Raw genomic sequence first — 27,435 nt, 5'->3', positions numbered from 1 at the left:
ACTAAAGTATGGGAAGGAGTGCTAGAATGTTGTTACAGAGTATTCTTACACCATGAATTAAGGCAAGAATTTGGACATTTATTTTGTGGGTCCCATTGGAAATGACAATGACAAAGATTCCGAGAGGAGGACAATATGAATGTGTGATGTGCAGTATCAAACTATGATTAGAATCCAAGAGCAATGCTGAAACAATCTAAGAGCAGGCTGGACCGCTTACAATACAGTTGTACAGATGAGACTGCAATAAATCAACAAATAAGAAAAAGCTGCCAAAACCATCATGCCAAATGGAAAAGACTCCAATAATACCAATCGAAGATGCAAAAAGGATGAACATACATGCTATGCCAATCAAAGTACAAAATGTGCAATAAGAAAAATTGCCCTTGTTAATGGGTTATATCTGTCTCCCATACAAACAGGCAGTTGTGGATCTCTCCTATTCTTAATTTTGGCAATTACATTAACAGGAACTAGAAAAGCTTGTTAGTATAAAAATACAATCACAAGTAATAAATCAGAATCATGTGTGATTATAGCATATGGGGAAGTACCTATGGCACTTCGATACAATTCTGGTACCGTAACAGTAGAAAAGGATAACCAGGCATTAAAGAATCTTAATATATAAGCCAAAAGATGGCAATCAAAGTGAAGGGAAGCTCTTGAGTTGTACAATAATGTCAGAATTCTATTAGCCAATTGCCTAAACTCCAGGTCCAGCTTAGGCGATTGTTCATCTCCATTATTCATTACAATAAAATACAACTAACTCTGGGTAAATCAAGCTTACAATGTGTGCAGAATTCAATAATATTTTTTTCACCCTCTACAGCCTAGTTAATATACACATGAGCCTTTGCAATGAAATCATCTCGAAGTTGAATTCTATCTCTGATCTGCTGATAAGTGGCTTGTTCTGAGTCATCACTCCATATAGTGTTCTTGATTGTATGCATTTTCAGGCACAAAAAGAGGTTCTGGATTTAATGGGACAGCATGTGATTGTGTCAAAGCAATGCTGCGACTATGATGTGTAAGAGTAGTCAAACTCTCAACAGCAGATGCAATTGCATAGGAGATAATTCCAAGTGTTACAGTGGCCACAGACAAAACTGCCGCTACTGCGAAAGCACCAGTCTTTATAACATAACAGTGGGTAGCAAAATAGCCATCATGCTGTTTCTTGTTTAGAGAAGCTCCAATCACAAGGATGCAGAAGGCAACTAAAAAGGTAAACCTGCATATGAATATTTCAAGAAAAGTCACATTATCGTGAAACTTAAATTGTTGCAGAGAAAATAAAGAAAGAAATTACAAGCAGTAAGATTGTCAAAGTATAAACTTTCAAATAATTCTTGCCTTTCAAAGCAGGATGAGGGGAATAAATGAAGACTCGGAAGCACTAACATTGATTAGTATTTATAATGTTCACTGCACTCAAACATCCTTTATTAAGTGTGAAGTGTATTGAGTTGAAAGAGATAAATTTGGGATTCTCGTGAGCAAGAACACTGTAAATCAAATGTAAATGCTACTAAGTTGCATCTGAAAGTGGAACAAGGAAAGTGAAATGCTCTCTTTGAATGCACTATGGCCTGTGTAGTTGTCCATATAATCATTTCAAAAAGAAATCATTTTATGAGAGGTGTAATTAGACGACGACACCATTATTCCTATCTCTGTTAATAGAAACAAGGAGGATAATACTGCTGAACTCTTCCTGATGCAATCAGAAATGACAACTTTCATTTCACTGTAGACTGATACTCTTTTCCTGTTTTAATAGTTTTATGAATGCTAAAATTCGTTAAATTTGATATCTCTAAGTGTTGGAAACCTCTGAAAAATCGGAAACCTCTGAAAAATCGTTGGGTATATAAGGTGAAAGAAGAAGATGGCGGAAGAAAAAGGTACCGTGCTCGATTAGTTGTCAAAGGATATGCTCAGAAAAAGGGGTTAGATTTTGAAGAGATTTCCTCACCTGTTGTTCGAATGACTACAATCCGGGCAGTTTTGGGATTGGTAGCCATTTGGGATCTTGAGCTCGAACAGCTTGATGTCAAGACAGCTTTTCTACATGGTGACATCAATGAAGAATTGTACATGGAACAGCCTGAAAGTTTTGTTCAAAAGGGGAAAGAACATCTCTATTGTCGGCTGAAGCAGAGTTTGTATGGGCTCAAGCAAGCTCCAAGACAATGGTATATTAAGTTTGATCGGTTCATGGCTGAGCATAACTTCACTCGATGTGAATCAGATCCTTGTGTCTACTATAAAAGACTTCCTAGTGGTGAGTTTGTTATTCTGTTGCTTTATGTTGACGACATGCTAGTTGCTAGTACTTCTCCTCAAATAATCAGCAAGCTAAAGAAAGAGTTAGCTTCTCGGTTTGCCATGAAAGATTTAGGGGCAGCCAAAAAGATTCTTGGGATGACTATTATAAGAGATAGACAGAAAAAGATGTTGACTTTGTCACAAAAATCATACATTGACAAAGTTGTAGAACGGTTTGGCATGGCTGAAGCTAAACACGTTCCTATTCCTCTTGCTCCTCATTTCCGCCTCAGTTCTGAATTGTGTCCCAAAACACAAGATGAGAAGGATTTTATGGTTAATATTCCTTATAAATCAGCGGTTGGTAGCTTAATGTATGCTATGGTTTTTACACGTCCCGACATTGCTCATGCGGTGGGAGTAGTTAGTAGATACATGAGCAATCCCAGGAAACCTCATTGGGAAGCAGTGAAATGGATATTGCAGTATCTCAAGGGTACTTCTGATTATGCATTATGTTTTGGTAGAAATCATAGTCAGCTGCAAGGATTCAGTGACTCAGATCTTGCCGGAGATCGAGAAAAGTGCAGGTCTACTACTGGTTATGCTTTCACATTTGCCGGGGCTGCCATTAGTTGGGCCTCAAGACTGCAACATTGTGTTGCACTTTCTTCTGCTGAAGCCGAATACTTGGCTCTTTCCGAAGTGGCTAGAGAGATGATTTGGTTGCAACGCTTATTCAGCGATTTACATTGGCAACAAGATGATTATGTTTTATTTTCAGATAGTCAGAGTGCAATTTTTATGGTTCACAATCATTCCTCTCAGCGACGCTCCAAACATATTGACAAGCATGCTCACTATGTTCGTTATGTGGTAGCAGAAGGAAAACTGAAGGTTGCCAAAATTGATACCAAGATCAATCCGGCAGACATGTTGACGAAGGTTGTTGCCAAGGAGAAGTTCGAATGTGCCAGGACTTCTCTTGGCCTTGTTAAAAAGAAGTAAGTCAGCATGTAGAGCAGGGGAATGAATGATCAGCTAGTGTATCTATTGTCTTCAGGTGGGAGATTTGTTGAATTGTGAAGACCAACAGACACTTGTGTTTTTCCCTCCATTTATTTTGTCTCTTCAGCTGATCATTTGTGATCTATAAATGTTGATCGCATGTATTGTAAACTCAATTGGTATCAGAGCCTGGTTTTGGCTTGGTCATGGGTTCAAATCTCCCCGGTGTCTTCCCGACTCGCGTAAGCACCTGGTATGCGCGTTGAGGGGGAGATTGTTGGGTGATGCGACGCGCTCCCCTGCCCACAGGTGGTTAATTATGTGGTGTTCCATGTTCACTAACAGTCATAGCTTTTGGTGCAACGGTAAATGGGCCCTACACTAAGCGCCTTCTACATAAATTTATTTATAGAATATAAATATTCTGCTTCTTTTGTAGATTAGAATAAATGTGCAAGTCACAAGTTTCCCTACATGGAAATGCTTCTGGGCAAGACAAACATGCACTATGAAAAGCAGGTGGAACTTTGGGCTGTTAAGAATGATTACAATCACAGACCAATATATTTTGCTCAGGAATGAGATGTGCAAAAGATGTGAACTAGATGGTGTTGTTAACTCGGCCGTCAGCATCTTCTTGAAGATTTGTGACATGGCTTAACCGCTTCTCATGGATCAGGTTAAATCTGGCATTTGTATCAGACGTTCACAGTTTGAGCTTTTGGTGCAATGACAGATGATTCCAGCAATTGGTATCGGAGCCTTAGGTTATGGGTTCGGGTCGGTGTTGAGGTGATTCCAACAGATAGTACTGACAGCAAATTGCAGAAGAGAAGAAAGAAAATGTTTTCATTTGGTTAATGTCCAGGAGTGACAAAAAAAAAGGTCAGTGGGACAGAGAGAACCTTCACATATGATAGACAAGAGTTAAGGACTCGACTATCCTACGTGAACCTATTCTAACATCGCTAACTAAGCTAGAGAGGGCGATCGAGGTCAGATATATTGAGTGAAAAAAGAGCAGGATAACTTATGTTTATTGAGGATAACTTACGTCCTAGGAACTGGATAGCCATTTTCAGAGAGAGGTGGAGCAGGGGAATTGCCTGAATTATCATTGCTCCCCTGTTTCGGACGCACACAAAACAGACTGCACTCAGACTACACTCTTTAATGTGTGATAAACTGTTTAGAGCAAAAAGGAGTACCTACCAAGAAAGAACAGCGCATAAGACGGCAACTGTAGTCCTCCAAGCTGCCCGATCAGGGTTCCGCTTTCGACAGCAGAAACGGCAAACAGCAACACTGATAGTAATTTGGGCTATCAGAAGAGCCAATGCTGATATCATCCCCAATGCATATGCTGGATTCCTTCGATACATACATCTTCCATGCCCATCCCTTTCGATTCCAACCTGTAAATATTCAATTGCGATTACAGAAAATGCAGTAAAATACTATGAACATCGCAATTTCTTTCAGTATTCCATATCAGAGGTCTTGGAAACTCTGGAACTCTATAATTACATGCATATACCCCACATATAACATTCAGAATGTTGAGCTATTGAGAAATCAGTGTCTCAAATGTGAGATTCAACTAAACCCATATTGAAAAACATGGGATCTCAGAGATAAACATGACTACATAAATTCCAGTTCTAATATCTACTAAAGGAAGGTATTATGTTTCCATTGCTCGAACAGAATTCGCTTCCCTAATACCAAAAATCTCCGAAAACTCCACAGAATTTCCATAGTGTAACAAACCCATTAGCCAAAATCAACCCAAATTGCAGAACCCATTGAATGTTCAGCAAAGCGGATTCAATTTGAAACCCTAAAATGCGGGAAAATGTATTTAAGCAGTACATTATAATACGCCAAGAGGCTTGCTTGCTTACCTTGTTATGCTTTGCTTCAGCTGCAATGCCCAATGCAAAAGCTATGGCGCCTAAAACACCCACCACAATGCAAATCCTCTGGACTGATTTCTTCATCTTTGGCTGCAATTCTGCTCTCGGAGTGATGCTTTACCACCGCCTGCAGCAATTTAGTACCTTTATAACGAAACAGAATCGTATACAGATAGCAGAGGGAATAAAGGTAGAACGACAGCACGCCATTAAATTGACAAAAGGAAACAAAGTATCGAGCATCCTTCCAAAGGAACCAACCCTTTCAACGCGATTTTTTCAAGCCAGGAAACAAGGTATATCTGCTAGTGTTACACCTCTCTGTTAAACAAGAGGATTTGTGTGATTTATTGGTACGTGCTGGTATTTGAAATGTAGGGGAACGTCTAAATTATTTAGATTATTAAATTATTCTAAATGAAATAAATTTAGAATTGTTAATCACATAAAAGTAATGTAAAGCAACCACTAGAGAGCGAACATTTGAGACTGCATTGTTTTTAATTGTTTCTTTGTTCTTTGTAACAGGAAACTTTCATATGCTGCATTATTAGATTCCTTGCTTCTCTGGATTAAATAATTATTATAGACAATGACTTGGTTTTGAAAATTTGAGAAGTTGGGAATGAGAATATGAAAGGTAATTTGAATATTTGAAGGTAAGATTTTAAATGAATTGTTAATAGAAACATGAAGATTGAAATTGAGTCTTCTAAGACTGAAAATTGTCGGTAGAGTAAGGAATTTGTTTTTGTTAAGGATATTATTATTGTATAACGGTTCATTTTATGTAAATTTGTCTGAAACAAAACAATTAATTAATGTATGAAAAAATATTGAAAATCTTTATTTTATTATATAAATTAGGGTAATATCATGATAAGATATGGAAAGTGATGTAATTTAAAAATTGTGTACTTGTGAAATTACATATTTACAACTTTGAATTTAAGATTTATTATTAATGATAGTTTTTTTATAGTCATGTATGAAATAATTTTATTTTATAAAATAAGCATGAGTTATTAGTAACTTGTGTGTATAATATTTTGGACGGGAGCACTACATAGAAGTGTTTATGCAACATGCTAACATCTAATGAAGTTTCAAAATTAGAAATGTATTTTTCATGTGGTTATTATGATGTATGTCGTAACAACTAAATGAGAAAGTATTGTCTCTTTCTTCTTGCTCAAGAAAATATAGCTCCTCGTTTTACCATTTTTTATGTTCATCTTTCAACTATCTCATTTGCAAGAAGACATCTCTCTTTTAGTTAAGGAATGTCTATCAAAATCTCTACATCCACAATTGCAATCTCTAGGAAAATGCTTGTAGCTATCATTATTTTCTTGTGCAATAGTTGAGGCTTTTGTGTTTCCATACCCTATTGCTAAATAATTTACCAGTATCACAAGAGATCTCAAATTTGTAGTGACCACCCTTGGTTGCTACTAAATTTTGTTTTCACAAGTAGTAGCTTCTTCAATTTCAAGAATCTTTGTTCTTGGTTTAAAAATGTCAAATTCATAATTTCATAAATTACCTTAATACGAACAATACTACAACACCACTAATTCTTACTCTTTATGAAAATAGGTGCCTCGAGAAGGATATCTCTCAGATATATATATATATATATATAAGCTAGTAGCACTCACGATGGAAGAATGAAAGACATTATTGTTATTAATCTATAAGAATAAATAATAACTATTAAATATATTATATTTTATGATAAACTATAGATTTTATGTGTTCACTTCAAAAATATTCTTAATGTAATAGATTCCCTTTGAATTTTTTTTCTTTTTTAAATCACCACATATATAATAATTAATAGGATCAAAATGTATATTTTTATTCAAGTAATTAGAATTAAACTTGGGATTGAAATTATACTTTTCATTTTCATTAGTGTTAACATAAGTTTTATCCTTAAAGCTAGATTATTATTTGCAATAGAGCAAAGGTTGTAGTGAGACTTCTTTAAGGAAATCAAGAGTTAGAGAGTTATTAAGGCTTCAACTTTTATAAAAAATAGTTTGTTTATTAATCATTAAATTAAAGTCTTAACAACTCTCTCATGTTTATTTATCTCTCATCCTTTGTACACTATGTCTACCTCATGCCTTACACACCCACCCCCCACCCCCGCTCCCACCCCCCCCCCCCCTCTATTTTGGATATAAATTATCCTCTTTCTATATTTACCTCTATCTCTCCCCACTCTCTGTTCTACTTTTCTTCCATCTGCCTTCCCCTCTAGCCATTGCTTCCCCCTAAATACTTCATATATCTTTACATCATGTCTCTTACTCTCTCTCTCTCTCACATCTCTCTTTCCCAAACATATAGATACATAGATCTCCCCCCATAATTACTCTCATTCCCTCTATCCCCACCCTCCTCTTCACATATCTTCTCCTATTTAACACACCCCCTCCCCCCACCCCCCACACTTATCATTATTATCCTCTCTTCCTTCCTTCATTACCATCTCCATCTATCCTATGCCCTAATTATTATATTTATCCCATCTATCCCCTATTCCCTCTCCCATTCCCTCTTTCTCTTATATCCTTCCCCCTCTCAACATTTATGCCTCATGATTACCATATAGCCATAGCTCATGTCTCGCCCTTTGGGCCCTCTTATCTATCTTTCTCCCTCATATATCTCACATGAACTAATTACTCTATTATAAACTCTCTCTCTCTCTCTCTCTCTCTCTCTCTCTCTCTCTCTCTCTCTCTCTCTCTCTCACACACACACACACACACACACACACACACACACACACACACACACACACACACACACACAATCCTAGCTCCCTATTTAACATCTATATCTAGCTCATGTCTCAGAGCATCTCTTGCCCACATGTGTTGTTATCTCTCACAATATCTCTCTATGTTTACCTCATGTATCCTATGGTATATCCCCTCTCTCTCTCTCTCATGTCCCCTTGAGTTGTTATCGCCTATTGTCCCTGTCTCATGTATCTTTATGTTTCACTTTCTTTCTCTCTACCTCATCTCTCCCCTTCTCCCTTTCTCTCATATCCATCCCACTCTCACTATATCCTCTCCCTAATTACCATATATATAGCCCATGTCTCAAACCCTCTTTCTCTTCTCTCTCATTATCTCTTCCCCCTAATCACTAATTACTCTCTTCCACTCTATCATCTCTCTCCTCTCACAAATTGTTACCCCCTCTCTCTCTCCCTCCCTCCCCCCTCTCTCTCTCTCTCTTCCTCCCTCCCTTCCCCCATACCCAAATACATCCATTTGATTCGCTAATTACTCTCTCTCTAGCTCATCTCTCTCTCCCACCATGTTGTCTCTTTCTACCTCATCTCTTCCCCTCTTTTATCTTTCTCTTTTTTCCCATACCCTCTTAACATTTCGTCCCCTAATTACTATTTATCTCTACATCATGTCTTTCACCCTCTCCCTCTTATCTCCCTCTCTCTTTCTCCCCAATTGCACACTTTAACTCTCTCCCCTCGCTCCTCTTACAATATCATCCCCCTAACCTTTTCACCCTCTATACCTACTGCACGTCTCTCACCCTCTCTCGCTCACATGGCTCTTTACCTCTCACAATTTCTCTCTCCTTATGTCAACCTCATGTCTCCTATCCCATATCCTCTTTTCTCACTCTCACACATATGTCCTGTCTCTCTATCTCTCTCACCCTAATTATCATCCATCCCCTATAGCCCATCTCTCTCATTAGCACATCTCTCTCTCTCACACCATTTACATCCATTCGATGCCCTAATTATTCTCTTTCTCTCTACCTCATTTCTCTCCCCTACAAAGTTTTCTCTTTCTACCTCATACCTTCCCACGTTCCTCCTTTTCTCCTATTTCCACCTCTACTAACCATATCCTCTCCTTTATTACCATTTATCTAGAAGTACATCATCTTCCTCCCTCCCTGCCTCCTTAATCTTATTAAGTCTCTCCTCTCCCTCCTCTCACAATATATTCCCCCTATTTACCCTTTATATCTACCCCATATCTTTCACTCATTTATCTTTATCTCTCACAATATCTCTTGCACATGTCTCTCACCATATTTCCCCCTATCTCACTCTAATGTCTACCTTGTGTCTCTCATACCTTCGCACCCCCTCTATCATGACTCCTCTTATTATTACTCTCTCTCTCTCTCTCTCTCTCTCTCTCTCTCTCTCTCTCTCTCACACACACACACACACACACACACACACACACACACACACACACCCCTTTTGAAATTCAACTATATGCATATGTTTATTTAATGAATTTATAAGATTGATTTTATTTGTATGGAACACTTTCTCATAACATTATTTTAATTATAATTTTATACATTTACCTTCATTAATTTAATATTTCCCAAATTTATAAATTTTAATCTTATTTTAATTTTTTTAATAATATCTACCATTTTGTTCAAATTTTTAAAATCTATTGTAATTTCATTATTTTATTATAGTCTAAAATTTATTATTTAATTACTTTATCAAAATTTAGTTATACTAACTATCTTTAAGTTTATACTATTAGAAATCAGCTCTTCATTTAATTACCTTATTTTTACACTAGTATTTCATATTATATAATCACAATATCTAATATTTATCATTGTAAATTGTATATTAAATTGTTTTTGTGTTTATTTAAAATGAATTTTTTAAAATTTGATATCAATTGAACTTGGGTTTATTTCATATATCAAAGTTGTTTAATTTTTAAAGTAAAGATGTTGAACCAAAAGAAACCATACAATTCCAGGAATTATAATTCCTTTTAGATACTCCTATCAAGTACATAGAAAATCATATGCAACCTTTGTTCATATTTATACCATAAACTTCCCCTGCTAGTTGGATACTATAAGAATGTGTTATAGCTCTAATACTGTGTAAGAATTTTCCTTAGGGCAAGATTCACCCAAAATCATAGAACTCAAACACAAGCACAATTGTAGACCAAAAAGGAGTATGATCAATATATCAGAGTATGTCCTCATACATTGCTTTGTATTGTATGTGATGATTGTACACACTAGGAGTGCTTGTATATAAAGGACTCTTGGGAAGCACCTAAAATGTCTTTAGAAAGAACTAGGAGATAAGATAAACATGACAACTAAGCACATGTCTTATCCATCATTCTAGATGAGAGGATAAGAATAACAAGGTGTATCTCAAGTGGAGATGTTGTAGACACTATGTGCTTAATTAGTGTGCTAACTCCTATGTTGTAGACACCATGTGCATAAAAGAGTTGTGAACTCCAATGTTGTCAACATGACAACTCACAAGAGTGCACATACTCTTAGGTGACTAATAAATAAATATTAAAATAATGCATCAACCTAAGTAAACTTAAGTAAGTGTAAATAGTGAATAATTATTTACACGAACACCCCCCCTTAAGTGCAACTTAGGGGAATTCCATTAAGCTTACAAAAACTAGGATGAAATGCATAATGGGTCCTGGCTACTAGGCCATGTTAGGTTCCCATGTACATAATGAAAATGCAATCTCTCATAAAGCAGAGAAAGATGGAAAACCTCATGGAAAAATCCCTCCCCCAAAAAGAGAGATAAAGAGACAATATGCATGGATGGATGGAGTAATCAAGACCCCCCCCCCCTCCCCCATTACGACATACATCAAAAGAGAAGTGGAAGGACAAAACCCCTTAAGAGGAAAAAGTCCACCCCAAAAAAGAGAAGAAGAAGGAGACAAGGTAGTCCCCCCCCCCTAAAAGTAAGGTGTTGACTAGTGAGAAATGCTCCAATGTAGAAGTTGATCCATGATCATTAAATGATGTTCCTCCCCTTTGGAAGAAACAGTGATAGAGGTATTGGTGAGATGCTTCCCCTGGGTGTGGAAAGAATCTCAATGATGAAAGGTGTCTCTAAAATTTGTTCAAGTGTCCCTATGTTGATATTGATGGTTGCACCTTCCAAAACTATTGAGAAGAAGTGCAGATCTAGCAAGGATTGCTATAGAACCTATTTCAAAGAATTAATAGTCTCCTCAAATGATAGAGAGACCTCCTGCAACTATTGTACATAAGGATCCACAATCACATTAGCCTATAAAGATTGATCATGTAGAGAATGGACATGAGGATCAAAGTGAGCCCTCACAATAACTGTAGAAGGATCATTTGCATCAAAGAGAAGTAGTATATCATCAAAAAAGTCTCCCAAATGTTCTATGTGTGACTCCACAAACAAAGCTGAAATGTCAATCAAGAAGTCATCACTTGAGGCTGGAACTAGAAGATAAAGTGTACCCTATTATGCTGAAGTACATGAATCAATTATTGTGGCAATAGAGGAAGTATTCACCTCAAAGAGAAGATGAATATCATCAATAGTGTCTCCCACATCTTCAATGTGAGATTCCATGAATAGGCTTGCAAGGGCAGGAAGGAAGTCATCACATGTAGGTAAAGTAGGAAGACATAAAGGGTCCTACTGCACTAAATTTGAAGCATCTATGGCTGGAACATGATCAATAGGAACAATAGGAGCATCTAGAGGTGTGATCTCATCTGAAGAGGATGCAACTGCAACTGGAGGTATTAGATCTTCTGGGAATGGAGGAATGTTCAGATCTCCATATATCTCCCAAAGATGCATCTAATGAGAATATGGATTAGTTGCCTTAAGGTCAATAAGTGAATCCAAAACCTCCATATCCATATGTAGAAAGAGAACACTACTAATGAAGGAAAAAGTCTCAATATCATATGTAAGTCCTCTCACATATGGTAGTGCATTGTGCTGACTGAGATATGTGATAGCCAATTGACTCCATTCTTGATAGTTGTTTGGTGTCAAGATAATCAAATCTTCCTCTTCCATGATGAACTAATCAATGTAACCCCCAAAATTCAAGAAAAATAATCAAAGAAACCCACCCACCAACAACCCCCCCCCCCTCGCCCTTAATGAATGATTCAGGCACTTGGTAGCCACTTGCCAATTTAGGGCCTATTTTTGAAAGAAGTATTTCTGTCCATAGAACCTATAATATAATTATAGATCTAGAAAGTAGACAAAAAAATGCACTTTCAAAAAAAATGGAACCTGATTAAGTGTCTCGATGAGCCTGTACTAAGCATTTGAAGTGGCAAAAATTGAGATTTGTGAGTTGTAGAAAAATTTTGGAACAGATATCTCAAACCACCTATACCAATGTGTTGATCACAAAATTCTACCCCAAAAAAAAACAAAAATCTCGCAAAAAGGAGTCCATATGAGGGAGATATCACTATTGTAATTATTTTTCCTAAATTGCCACTATCGAGCCTCAGAAAATCAAATGGCTCTAGATTTTGCTTCAGATGTCTGATTTGGATGAAACAAAATCTGATATGGGGGTTTTTGACCTTTTGAATGTGATGCAAATATCTAATTTGCACTAGCAAGCATCAATCTTCACTTGCAAAAAATCTTTCCTATGGCCCGATGGCTAATTTTTTTTTGGAAAATAATGCAAATCTGAAAAAATAGCAGAGATGCAAATGGAAAAAATGAAGATCTGAAAATTAAATGTATCGATCCAAAATGATCATACCAATTCTGCAAATCAGTCCTTTGGGTTGCCAATTTATAGAAAAAATGTTGCCTCATGATCAACTTTGGCCTAACATAAGAAAATTTATAATCAACTCACCGAATTGATGCTTCAGACGTAATGGTGAGGTCTACTTTGGCTCTAGAAACTCCTAATATCTATGGATTCTCTGGATTTGGGTTGAGGTGTTGAAGCAAGAATGGTCTATAATGGCTATGTGAAGAGAAATTCTCCAAGCTATAATACCATGTAAGAATTTTCTTTAGGGAAAGACTCACCCAAGAATGTAGAACTTGAACACAAGAACAACTATAGACCAAAAAGGAGTATGATCAATATATCAGAGTATGTACTCATACATTGCTCTATATTTTATGTGATGATTGCGCACACTAGGAGTGCCTTTATATAAAGGCCTCTTAGGAAGGACCTAGAATGTCTCTAGAAAGAACTAGGAGATAAGATAAGATGGCAACTAAGCACACGTCTTATCCATCATTCTAGATGATAGGATAAGAATGACAAGGTGCATCTCAAGTGGAGATGTTGTAGACACCATGTGCTTAATTAGTGTGCTAACTCATGTGTTGTAGACACCATGTGCATAAAAGAGGTGTGAACTCTAGTGTTGTCAACATGACAACTCACAAGAGTGCACATACTCCTAGGTGACTAATAAATAAATATTAAAATAATGCATTAACCTAAGTAAACTTAAGTATAAATAGTGAATAATTACTTACACTAATAGATACAAAATTTTGAGCATGAGAAAAAATGAAGCCATGATCAGATAGTGAAACAAGAAAAAACCTAAAAACAAAGAAAGAAAATAAATCAATTTATTCAATATTTGGGCTGGTGCCACTGCAGGATTCAGTCAGTTCATTTTTTGGCATATGCTCACTAGCTCCTGCTTGATACATTTTGGTAATAATTGGATTGAAGAGGCTCTATGGTTCCTTTAATTTGTCTTCAAATTCATCCAACTCTACAAGATGGTTATTGTTGAGCCACTCAATCACATTTTCTTAAAATTCATCCATGTTCAATTCAAAAAGCTTGCCCTGTTAATCATAGAATAGAAATCAATGCCTTCATAAAGAAAATTGATTCTAGTTGTCCTCTGTGCAATTGAGGAAAGCATCTACTTTTCTCGATCACAAGCCATTCTCAGATGTTGCAAATAATTAGCACACGAGGTGAAATAGCAATCAATGTCCCACATCTCCTTTGCTTGCTCACAAGCCATTCATACATCCTACGACCTTTTTATGGCTACTTTCATTCCACTTTCTCCTCTATAGAAAGCTGCTCATTCTCTCCTTTAAACATGACTTCGATCATTGGCTTCTCGCCAAGGCTTGCACTGATGTTGAAAGGACACATCTTTATGTCTAGATTGAAAAACCACCCAACTGATGAGCAACTTGTCAATACTATAGTCACAAATTAATTATTGGTTTATAGCTGATTCATTTGGTGAAGAAAGAAATCAAAACATACAATATAGAAGTATGTAACTGATCCACCACTACCTATTTCTTTATCTTCTTTTAATTCTATTTTTCAACACACATCACAAGATAGGTAAATGGCTATGTAATCTTTTCAAAAAGACTAATTATTTACAAGGAAGATTGTTATCACTTGAAAGCCTCTCTGTTTGATAAAATTCACTTAAAAATCTAAATCAATTTATATACTTAAGCTCTAACTTGTGATTTAGATCTGTATAAGGAGGAACATACTTCCAAACTTTGGAACAAAACAATCAAATGTCTATCATCTTTATTTTGATTTATTTGAACAATCTATAAAGAAGGAAAGAGAAATTTCCAGTTTGAATTCTAAAATAAATAATAAATAAATAAATCCTCTTACCCAAACAACAAACTAGGCCCCAATATTTTACACTGCCTTACCAGCACCAGAATTGTTGTTGCTACTACTTCGGTTGGATTGTATATTTTCATCTTCTTTTGATACCAATTGTTCCATTGTAGAAATTATGTCTAGAACTACCTTATTAATTAATATGTTGTGCAATGAATCATCATGTAAAGGTTTAGTTTTAGCACTAAATTTGTTGTTACTGTCTACCCTATCAAGACAATCATGGTTTAATATGAGAGGGATAATGAACTGGCATCGCAATCAATTTGGCACTCATCTATTATAATTTTTAATTTTTTATTATTTATTAAATTTGAACTATCACATACCTAGCAAATTTATCGAAAAATGCTAATCGTTTACATTGACATTTCATACCACTATAGAAAGCCTATCGAATTAATAATAATTATAGATAGTGACTTGCTTTTGAAAATTTGAGAAGTAAGGTAATTTGAATATTTAAAGGTAAGATTTTAAATGAATTGTTAATAGAAACATGAAGATTGAAATTGAGTCTTCCATGTAGATTGAAATTGAGTCTTCTAAGACTGGAAATTGTCAGTAGAGTGAGGAATTTTTTTTGTTAAGGATATTATTGTATAAGGGTTCATTTTATGTAAATTTGTCTTTTTGTGTAGAAATGTAAAATTGTAGGATAGCAAATCAATTTAATGTAAATTTGTCTTTTACGTAGAAAAGTAAAAATCATAGAATAAAAAATTCAAATGAAACAAAATAATTAATTAATGTATGAAAAAATATTGAAAATATTTATTTTATAATATAAATTAGGGTAACATCATGATAAGATATGGAAAGTGATTTAGTTTTAAAATTGTTTACTTGTGAAATTACATACTTACAACTTTGAACTTAAGATTTATTATTAATGATATTGTTTTATATTTATGTATGAAATAGTTTTATTTTATAAAAATGAGCATGAGTTATTAGTAACTTGTGTGTAATATTTTGGACAGGAGCACTACATACAAGTGTTTATGCAACATGCTAACATTTCATGAAGTTTCAAAATTAGAGATGCATTTTTCATGTGGCTATTATGATGCATGTTGTAAGAACTAAATGAGAAAGTATTGCCTCTTTCTTCTTGCTCAAGAAAATATAGCTCCTCTTTTTACCATTTTTTATGGTCATCTTTCAACTATCTCACTTGCAAGAAGACATCTCTCTTTTAGTTGAGGAATGTCTATCAAAATCTCTACATTCACAATTGCAATATCTAGGAAAATGCTTGTAGCTATCATTATTTTCTTGTGCAATAGTTGAGGCTTTTGTGTTTGCATACCCTATTGATAAATAATTTACAAGTATCACAAGAGATCCCAAATTTGTAGTGGCCACTCTTGGTTGCTACTAAATTTTGTTTTCACAAATACTAACTTTGTCAATTTCAAGTATCTTCGTTCTTGATGTAAAAGGGTCAAATTCATAATTTCATAAATTACCTTAATATGAAAAATACTACAACACCACTAATTCTTACTCTTTAAGGTTAAAGGGATTCCATTTGCTCCTCTTTCATAAGAGCTTTGATCTCTCTTAAATCAAGATGGTGTATTAAAATTTGTCCAATAACTAATTTCCATCAATAACATGTACAATTATACTAAATTACAAAAATGTCATAATCTTTGTAATTCTCCAAATTTATATAGAACATATCAAGAAGATAACATTGTTGCAAGATTTTTGAGAGTATGAATTATGATGATATTCCTATGGGGGAGTATTGCAGATATGTTACATTCATGACTGAGTTTTTCATTGATGTCATTATAGCAGTTTTATGTGGTATTTGACAAAAGAACAATGAAAAGATCAAGTTGGTATAGATGACTAGTTGATTATTCTAACTATCTGAGGTTATGGGAGATACTTCTAAGTATCTAGTATATTCAATTAACATTGGAAGATGAAATAATAAGTCTGGAAGAAGTTATGTAAGTTTTGGTGATGTTTGTTCTGAGATAGAGTTTACAGAGGCATATTCTAGTAAACTTGTTATATCTCTTAGCAGAATTGTTATTCTAAGAATCAAGGTTGAGGATATGAAGAAGACATGTTGGTGATGATGTGGTTAAGCTTGATCTTCATAATATTGCATGTACGGAAAGATATTCAAGTTACAAGGCAGAAGATTAATGTTATTGCTAAGTGTAACATGTTCATAATGTGGTCCTATAATGATTAATTGAGAAGGTTTGATAGCTGACTCAAGGATTTTTTTTATGGAATCGATATAAAGGAAGGGAATTTTCCTTTATCATATGGTATGGTTTATGAGTGATGATAAGAAACAACAAGAGTGGAATGTGAAGTTGAGTAGAGCAGTGCAGAAGTGAAGGAAACTTCATTGCCGAGGTTTTTCTGAGTGATCCAAGGTTTGATATTTGGATCTAAAGTTCATGACTTGGTCTATGAGGTCTAGAAATGATTGGTTTAGTTGATAGAATAAAGGAAAGAAGAACATAATAGTAAATTTCATGTTTGATCAATGAGCTCTCCTTGTAGTTGAAATTGCATGTTTAGACAGTGGGCTCTTCTTGCATACATTGTACTACAACTCCTAACAAGGTTGGCACAACTCCCCCCCCTGCCCTTCTCAATTATTTTGGTGGACTGTTGTTTCTAATGAACATATATACGCAAAATAAATATGACATGTGTGCACACTCAGACACAATAATATGTGAAACATATACATAGTGACTAGCTCTATTGTGTATCACATGCATATAGACTAATATAGACACAATGAGAAAAATGTCGATATTGGCTAACTATCATTTAATCTTAGTGCACTTCAAATAAAAATGAGTGTTCTTGCATGGTGTCGAATAGCATGGGTCATAGTTTCATCCTTGATTTTTTGCACCAATAAGCTAGTTAGAACAAGATTTAATGTATCTCCTCATACATTCTATTTTCCTTCTTGTTGCAATTATATCAAATATTTTATTTTTCCATCAAGATATGCCAAACATTAAGTTATTAGGTTAGTCCAATTATTACCTACCTATTCTTCAACACAAATGATCTTCCCTATAGTCCCTTGGATATCTAAGACATAATAAAATTTATTATTAGCATGCAAGTGGCAATATTCACCTACTATCTAGGTGGTACAGTTGATATTATACCAATATAAACACCCCTTCACCATAGTTGATCTCAAGTACATAAGCATATCTTAAGAGGGCTATATAATTTTATCCTTTAGTGATCACCTCAAACTAAGAGGACTAATCTATGTATTAGAAGACTACAATCCTTTATGTATGTCATCATAGGGTCTTAACTTCTTGTATTGTCACAAAAGTCAGTGTATGTACCTGACTTACCACTATAACTAAAAGAAAGCTTCCTAATTCATATGATGTGTATTGTTGTTGATTTATCTAGGATTATATACCCATATTATTATAGGTCTAAGATTAAATTAATAAATAATTTATACATAAAATCCAAAATTTCAGCTTCTCTTATTTTTTCATAACCATCTAATACTTATTTTGGCCTCATAGGAATACTATGAAATAAAGAAGCTTGAAAAATTCAAGAACAACTACCAAACTTGGGAGTTATCCCACCAAATGCTTTAATAGGAGCAATATTTTTCATAGAGGATATATGCACCCTTAAGAGAGATTTCTACTATTGAATGCCCCAAAAAAATAGCAAATCAATGGAAATAAATACATGAAAATAGAGAGAACAAAAGGGATTTACCAACTAGGGTGTTAGTGTGATCATATAGTAACTCGTGTATATCAAAATTATATTAAAATGAACTATCATAATTATCCAAAGGTAAAAAAGCTACAAGAATGGTGTAAGAATATAATGTAAGAGTTACAAAGAATATTTTATTTGGTCCAACATCAAAGAGAACCAAAAAATATAGGTAGCTACCATTTTGCATCATCCTTAGTTAAACAACACAAAGGCATATTTACATGACCACTAAAATATTGATGAGATAATAGATAACAACATATAGAGGTGGCATATCAAATTGAGGAATGTCACAAGTTGATTCCTTCATCACCTTGTATCAATGGAGAAACAAGGGTTGTTTAAATTAATCTAAAATATATATATATATAACAAGAAACACAACACACCAAAAGCACATTACAAAAAGAAAATATAAATAATCCACTATATAGGAGAAAAAGGGGTTGTCCAAAATAATCTAAACAAAACATATAACAATAAATAATAGACACTGGAAGCACATTACAACAAGAAATATAAAGATTCCACTATACAAGAGCATCTATTCAAGCATATCACTTGGCCCCCATCTTGATCTATAGTGCTAAGGGAAGGTGAGACACACACAAGAGAGGAAGCATCAACCATGTAAGACAGATCTATAGCCAGTTCCATAAAAGGACCATTGTATAAAGATGAGTCACTTTTTTGTCACCGAGAGTAAGAGATAATTATTTTGCGAACATGTCTTATAAATCATGATTAACATCAATAAGCTCGTAGACACCATCAAAACCACTAGCATGAATACCATCATTTGAATTAGAAACATTGAAATCACCATCAACAAGATTATGTTCCTTGTCTAAGTTAATTATAATATGATATAATATATGGATATAATTATCACATTTGTTGAACCATTTCACCTTTTTAACAATTTAAAATATATTCTTGCTTGGGTTGTTGATGCAAAGAGGGTAGTTTCAGAAGGAAAAATGGGCTTATCACAACTCAACTTATGGAAAACCAAATGTTAGGGTTCTTAAAAAACTTCTTGTTCATCAAGAGATCTTCTTCTTCTATTTCTTTAAGTTTCTTCAACTCCTATAGAGATGAGAGACAACAAGATGATCATACACATCCAATGGATCAATCCCTTAGATGCACCCTTCTTGAATCCTTGACCAATTTGTGCACAATTCATCAACCACAATTTAGTTTCTAGGCGTAATGGACTAGGCTTCCTAGTAGTCTTGTGACAAAGGTTTTTCACTCCCATCTTTATAATTTCCAAATGATATGGAAACAAACAAAACTTTCAAATACTATTTTAATACTTACACAAAAACCTCCAAGTTTTAGGACCTAACACCAATTCAACACCCCAAAGGCATATATAGGGATCAAAGACCTAGTAGGCCTAATTAGGTATAATTTGTGAAGGAAGTCCTCTTTAGTCAATTAAAATGATCAAAATAATGCATGGAATAGGACAAGGAATGTAGAAAAATTCCTTTCCAACATAAAATCTAACCTACTCAATCTTTAAGAATGATTGTGCATGAATTTACTTCTATAGTGACCAAGAAAGTGGGTCTTGCTTGGTATAGGACTTGGAGGAAAAAATGGAAAATAAAATCCTACTAGGTTGATTCATGGAAATGTTAAAATGCATGTTCCCTAATTGTATCCAACATCTATTGAAAACCAATGGTGGAATTTACACAAACTAGGGTTCCATCTCTTCAAAATGCTTATGGAATGAGGGTATCTAACCAGTTTTCACCAAATTACATGTATCTCCCTCTAAACTCAATCAAATTGGATCAAACAAAATGAATTACAATCCTAGTTCACCCTTCTATAAAAATGTGTAGATATTTTTCATCATTCAATATTTATTCATTTGTGCAAGTTAGAAATGTAAGATAATTTGCAGAAAAACTAATATTATTATATCAAGAATACATTCCATATGTAAAGGTTTCTTCATAGGTAAATATTCAATCCATTCTCATATTGCTTCTTCATCTTGATTACCTGCAACACAATTTTCATTCACATAACCTTAGTGTGCACTCCATATAGGTCTAAAACATTAACTATAGCCAATATGCCAATGTCAGTCGGTAATTAAAATAGATAGCATTATTCCCACATTTTGTCCAAGCTTTCCACTGCCCTATTTTCTTCATCATCATTTTGGTATGTTTCCCCTTGGGAAGTCTCTCCTTCTTCAAAAATTACATCACCGTGTCTCTTATGTGAAATTGGACATCCCTTTTCTTTTTCTTTTTTGCTTGTTTCTAATTGGTCACAATGTGCTCCAACTATTCCTTGGCATATTAATGAGAGTAAATGGTCAACATAGAAATAATGGTACAGATAAGAGTGAATCTCAATAATTTATTTGAAGCTCACAAATATTGGGGTTACTATATTCATGCGGGTGCATGTGTCTAGATTACATTTATGTGTGTTGGTTTGTGATGCTGGAGCATCCTAGGTTGCCTTGTAATCCTACACTATTTTTGTTCATTCTGCTAGTTACTACCAAGTGCCAGTTGCCTCCAAGTTCTAGTTCCTACTAAGTTCAAGTTTCCCATTACTACCAAGTTTCAATTTCTAGTTACTACTAAGTTCCACTAGCTATCAAGTTCTAGTTGTTGTCAAGTTCCAATTTCCAATTGTTGTTGAGCTATCCAATGTGTGCTGAGTTATCCAGTATTGGCTAAGTGTTCCTTCATGTACCAAGTGAGCCTATTATTTGCTAATTACTCGGTTCCTATTTTAGTTGATTTTTCTATTTTTTGGTTCTTAGTGGGAGCTGACTTGCGTATTTAATTTTGATCATGAATTTAATGATAGGATCTTGTTTAGGGATGTGTGTTGACCATTTTGGGGTAATCCTTTCTATTATGTAATGTTTTAGAATCTTTTGTAAGCCATTTTGGCAAGTATAAATATGGTACTTAGGCTTAGGTTAGAGGTAAAAGGGTGAGAATAACATAGAGGGTTACAAAAGTAGAATGCATGTGTTTGGAAATGTAAATTTGAAGCTGGATTGTAGATCTAAAAGTTGTATTTTGCATCTGGTCATAACGCAGAAGGCTTTATAACTGGGCATGTATGTTGATTTCTTGATGAATCAATAAAATATTTTGTTCTCTCTCTAATTAGTGTTGTTCTCTTTTTTTTTCTTTCATTATGTTTACTCTATAAGGTGGTTGGGATAGCTAGGCATGCCCTTGGCCCTAGTTATTTCTTTCCTCTTTGCACCAACTGGTATCAGAGCTCGAGGTTCATCCTTGTGGAGATTGGATTGTGTAGAAAGCTAAGTGAATTTGGTTGTTGGGTAGCAAATCTAAGGATTTGACCTATAACTTGTGGAGAGTTACAATCTTGCAGGAACCTAATTTGTAAAGATGGTTCAAGGTAGAGGAAATGTTGATAATGCAGTATTGGATACATTGAGATAGATTGAAACTAGATTAGATGTTGTAGAGATTTCCTAGAGGAGAGGAACACATCTTGATGATGTAAGTGATGATGAAGTAGTAGCACCAAACCCTAATCCAAAATGTGAAGAAGATCAAGATGAGGCAAGATTATTAAGGGTATTATCTAGGGAAAATTCAAAGCTTGTTGTAGAAGTTGCTCCTTATGATGGAAAATTGGATACCATTGTTGTGTTGGATTAGATCTCTGAAATGGAGTAGTTCTTTGACTATGAAAACACTTCTGATAATAGGAAGGTGAAGATTGCACTTACTAGGTTAAAAGGTCATGCCTCATTATGGTGAGAGAATTTGCAAACTAATAGACAAAGTAGAGGAAAATAAAAGATCAGAAATTGGGTGAAGATGGTAAACAATGTGAAAAAAATTCCTTCCTGCTGATTACCAAGTTAGCTTGTTGAGAAAGATGCAAAATTTGAGACAAAGAGACATGACTATGAAGGAGTATGCTAAGGAATTCTATAGATTAGACATCAGATCTGGACATGTGGATGATGATGTTGTGAAAATTCTTAGAGTAAATAATTAATTATTAATTATTTATTCTATTTACTTAAGTTTACTTAGGTTAATGCATTTATTTATTAGTTTTAGCCTAGGAGTTTGTTATAAGTTGTTGACAATATGGGAGTTTTTTCTCTCCTAAGTCATACTTATCCTCTCACCTTGATCGAGGACTTTCCACCTCATGTGGATGTATGCTTAATTGTCACAGTTATCTCCTAGCATCTTCTAGCTTGTTCTGGAAGATTCCTAGAGCTCTTTATATTTGGGCTCCCTCATTGTATTTTCAATATCACTTTTCATCATATTGTAAATACATATTTTCTTGTGTTTGCATATTTTCTCTCTCATGTCCATTTAGGGTTTTTCCCTTGCTCCATGCTCTTCCTTCCTTGGCTTCCCTTTAATAGGTTATTTGGATGTAGGCGATCTTGGATGTCTTCAAAGTTGGATTTCATCAAGTCCAACATGGTATCAGAGCCTTTGTGCTGCTACTTCATTGAAGGATTTTTGAAGCTATGATTTGGAATCACAAACCCTAGTTTGTTTGTGCATTCTTTTCAAATCGGGGGGACAACAATTTTTCAAAGCACTTTGGGCCCAAATGGATGCTACCATTGGATTCGGAAGGCTATTTTCAATCAAGATTCATATAAAACTTTCTAATTTTGGAGATAGGGCTCCGGGAGGCAAAAAAAAAATAGTTTAGGGGCTTTCATACAGTTGTACGAACAATCTACACATTAAAAAATAAATTTAAAAATAGTTTATGGGTGCACCACCATGGCATCACCTAGTGGCCACCATGGGGCCACTCGTGCACCACTCCCTAGGTGGCTCTCCCTAGTCTACTCTGCTGAGGTGGCTCTGTCTCTGGCCATGTCCCCACCGATCTCAGCTCCGCCAACTTCTTTAGCTCTGGCACCACCTTACACCTTCGCTCCGCCAGCGATCACAACTCCAACACCACTACTATCATAGTCACCACCAACCTGCTCATGTGGACATCTGTACAGTTGCCACATGGATGTTTTTGCACTGTTAGCGCTTTGTCAGCAACGCCCACGTGGAACATTGCACAGTTAGCACATCCACTGACATCATCCTTGCATAATTTCTTACGTCACTTTCCCAGTTGCTGACATCATCAAATGGGTAGTTGACTTCATCTTACCAGTAACTAGATTTTTCTTTTGGTGATGGCCTATGACGACTGTACGAGTGTCAAATTTAAGCTTGTGTCTATAATTTTCTAGTGAGGGTGTCATTTGGAGTAACAATCATTTTTTTAGCTATAACTTGAGCATACAGAGGTCTTTTTTTAGTCTGAAAGAAGTGTCAGAAAGCTAACTCAAAGATGGAGACATTGGTACTAGTTTCATTAGATTTTGAGTTCATTTGAGCTCCTATTTTTGGCATCAAAGTAGAGGCTTGTGTTTCCTCATATTTTGCATCAATAAATCCAGGTTCTTTTCCAATTTTTTGGTTTCCATAGTTGTTTTCTTGTGGTATTTGAGGGATATACTTGTATGTTATTGGGGGGGGGGGGGGGGGGGGTCTTTCTTTTCTATAATTTACTTCAGTTAAGACCCTTCTACTTTCGTCTTTTTCTTTCTCTCAATGGCAGATCCATCTGTGACCCACTTACTCCACACAACTATCACACCTGGAAAACACAAATGACTAGGCTTCTCAGGTCAAGAGGTCTATGGTCTTGTCTAGATGAAAATCAACCTGCACTCACATGACCTTTTGAGGTGTTATAGCATAGGAACAAAATGGATGAAGCCATGGGATTGATTGCACTCAACATTTTTGATAGTCTGTTGTTTCACTTGGATGGTTTGAACACTCCACGGGCTTATTGGCATAAATTTTAGTATTTCTTTGGTCAAGTGAATGAGTTTTGGGCACTTCAATTAGATGCAGACTTGACATCTTTGACACCTATAGATTTTCCTACCATTAAGGACTTCTTGATGAAGTTCAAATCTCTGCGTACACTTTTGCAAGGATGTGGGAAAAACAAGACTAATGATGAGTGTATCTTTTTAATACTCTCCAAGTTACAAGGCTAATATCAGATCTTCTCTTCTACTTTCTACTCCACTATGGATGCCTTGGGTGATAGACACAGGATGCCTTCATTTGAGATATTTTTTGATTGATTAACTCATGAACAATCTAAGATCAATCAGATGGATTCACTTTCAGGTTCACAGTCGCGAGCTTTGCTTACCAAGGATACACAAGAGCAGAAGCCGAAGCAAATATCAGATTCCTCTAGTTCATCATCTTCTAAAAAGAAGGGGAAAAAGAAAATTGAGACTTCTATCTATTCCTATTGTAAAAAGGGACCTCATCATAAGTCATGTTGTTTTCAGAAGAAATTTGATGGTTATGAGAAACAGATTGCGGATTTGCAAGCTCTCTTTCAGAAGAGCATTGTTACCTCTCCATCTTCTTCTACCTCACAGGGGTCTACTTTTTAGTCTTCTACATCTTCAACATCTATACAGGGTCTTGGAAATGGTCATGCATTACAGGCATCCTTTGAATGCTCTTGGATACTAGATTTAGGTGCTTCTCACCATATGACATCTTCTCAAGGTGTCTTCTCTACTCTTGAGGCTTCTCCCATTCCTCATATTTTCATGGGGAATAACACTACCCTACCAATTTGTGGGAAAGGTTCAATTCACATCTAGGATGGTATATTCAATGATGTATTGTATGTTCCATCTTTTTCTGCCAACCTTCTCTCGATTTCTCAGATTACATGTAGTAGATCAGGGAAGACGGTTGAGTTCACTACTAATTTAGTCTTCATTCAGGATCGTGTCACAGGAGGCCTTATTGCTACAGGGGCAGTTTATTCCTCCACCCATCTCTATAGCTTCTCACACTTTTGTCCACCATCTCCATTTTCGGAGCATGACTCTTCTCTTCCGTAGGAGCATCATGTGGTGTAGTCAGGATACTTGAACCTTTGTATTGTTCCTAAGATCCCTATTTTGACTGACACACCACATCTAGTTGAGGGCTTTTCTCATCCATAGGATTCTTCTTCCACTTTTCCTAATCCTCCAGCTTCAGTCATCGAGCCTCCAAGTGCACTTGTTGCAGATACTACAGTGGATATTCATGACAGTGTCATCACTCCTACCTTGGGGATTCCATTTTAGGATCCTCATCTTTTTTCCTTTGGGCATCCATTAGGCCTTCTAGTTTCCCCTCTCATTTAGGGGTTCTCTTGTTATGTGCCTTTGTTCCTTCTGCATTGGAGTTTCATTGGTTCGATCATTTCTACAAGAGCTCCATCATTCTGGGGGTCTTTGGTGTCTATTCTCATGGGACAACTAGTTGTATTTATGGTTTTGAGAGAATCTCTTGAGCCATTTTCTATTGTTGTCCTTGGGGGATCTTGTCAAGGCCTTCCTTCCTTCATTTTTTTCAGCATGTTTTACCTTTTTTTGGGGGAGGGCTTTTCCCATGTGGTTTTCTCTATTTCCCTATTTTCAGAGGTTGCATTTTTTTTCATTGTACATGGGTACCTTAAATGGCCTTGTTGCTGAGACCCATTCTTCATTCATCTTAGTTTTGTGAGCTTAAGGCATTTTGCTAAGTTGCACTTAAGGGGGGGTGTTAGAGTAAATAATTAATTATTTATATTATTTATTCTATTTACTTAAGCTTACTTAGGTTAATGCATTTATTTATTAGTTGTACCCTAGGAGTTTGTTATAAGTTGTTGAAAATACGGGAGTTTGTTCTCTCCTAAGTCATACTTATCCTCTCACCTTGTTCAAGGACTTTCCACCTCATGTGGATGTATGCTTAGTTGTCACACTTATCTCCTAGCATCTTCTAGCTTGTTCTAGAAAATTCCTGGAGCTCTTTATATTCGGGCTCCCTCATTGTATTTTCAATATCACTTTTCATCATATTGTAAATACATATTTTCTTGTGTTTGTGTATTTTCTCTCTCATGTTCATTTAGGGTTTTTCCCTTGCTCCATGCTCTTCGTTCCTTGGCTTCACTTTGATATGTTATTTGCATGCAGGTGATCTTGGGCATCTTCGGAGTTGAATTTCATCAACTCCAAAAAAAATTACAAGGTACATAAATGGATTGAGATTTTGAATTCAAGATGAGATAAGTTTAGTGAAATTGGAAAGTGTGGAGGAAGCATACCAATATGCCTTGAAAGCTGAGGAAATCTTGATGAAGAATCAAGAACAAAGACAAAGAGGTAGAGGTGATAGATTCCAGAGGGGTGATGGTGTATGTGTTCCAAGAGGTACTTACACTGCTCTTCAAGAGAATTAGCTTGTCTCTTGTAGGCACCTAACCACTTAGGTCCTTGATTTGTTTAGATGATTAACTAATACCAATCCAAACTCCTCTCTGAGAGTTTGATCCCTTGTGCTTACCCTTAGAAGACAAACACTCTGTTTTGATTCTCTTCTACACACACACTCAGAGGAATCTAAGTGCAAATTTCTCTCTAACTTCATCCTTCAATGTAGGGTAATCTATTATCATTAGATTACTCCAAATTCTTCCATCTATGGTCATTTGGAAAGATCTTTAGATCTCTTCCTCAATGATTTCAAGATTGTGATGTAAAGAAGCCTATTTAGGCAAAATTCAATTAGCCCTTGGAAACCACTAATTTCTATTTCTTGCTAAATCTCTCCAAACAACTTGGTAATTAAAATCCAAATTCAAACACCCTTTTGGATTCTCTAAAAGTTTTTTTAGGCTTTAAAACCCAAATTTGTTCGTACAAGTGTTTCCTATTATAGAGGTCAAATAGGGCTAAAAGGCCTATTTCTTAGGACTAGACCACAAACTTGCTTAAAAACTTACCTAGATGAATTGGTAAGGTCTCAATCTCTAGGATATGTCAAGGTATGACTAACCCTATTTGGAACTATACTTGTTCTATACAAAAATTC

The 27,435-nt window shown here is 35.5% G+C and overlaps 1 protein-coding gene across 1 annotated transcript; it reads right to left on the bottom strand.

Moving 5' to 3' along the window:
• Positions 1-513: 513 nt before the first annotated feature.
• Positions 514-5,579, bottom strand: LOC149554690 (protein VASCULATURE COMPLEXITY AND CONNECTIVITY-like). The gene is made up of 4 exons (XM_089828741.1): positions 5,466-5,579; positions 5,193-5,331; positions 4,501-4,703; positions 514-1,243 (listed from the first exon to the last, which is right to left on the bottom strand). The coding sequence occupies exons 2-4, from the start codon at positions 5,286-5,288 to the stop codon at positions 931-933; spliced, it is 612 nt and encodes a 203-aa protein (XP_089684867.1). The 5' UTR covers positions 5,289-5,331; positions 5,466-5,579; the 3' UTR covers positions 514-930.
• Positions 5,580-27,435: the final 21,856 nt, after the last annotated feature.

The sequence above is a fragment of the Cupressus sempervirens genome, chromosome 5, assembly GCF_028749045.1.
Source record: "Cupressus sempervirens isolate cs-2001-9-10 chromosome 5, ASM2874904v1, whole genome shotgun sequence".
Classification (NCBI taxonomy): domain Eukaryota; kingdom Viridiplantae; phylum Streptophyta; class Pinopsida; order Cupressales; family Cupressaceae; genus Cupressus; species Cupressus sempervirens.
The sequence above is the reverse complement of the archived record's forward strand: the minus strand, read 5'-3'. Positions and strand labels throughout refer to the sequence as shown.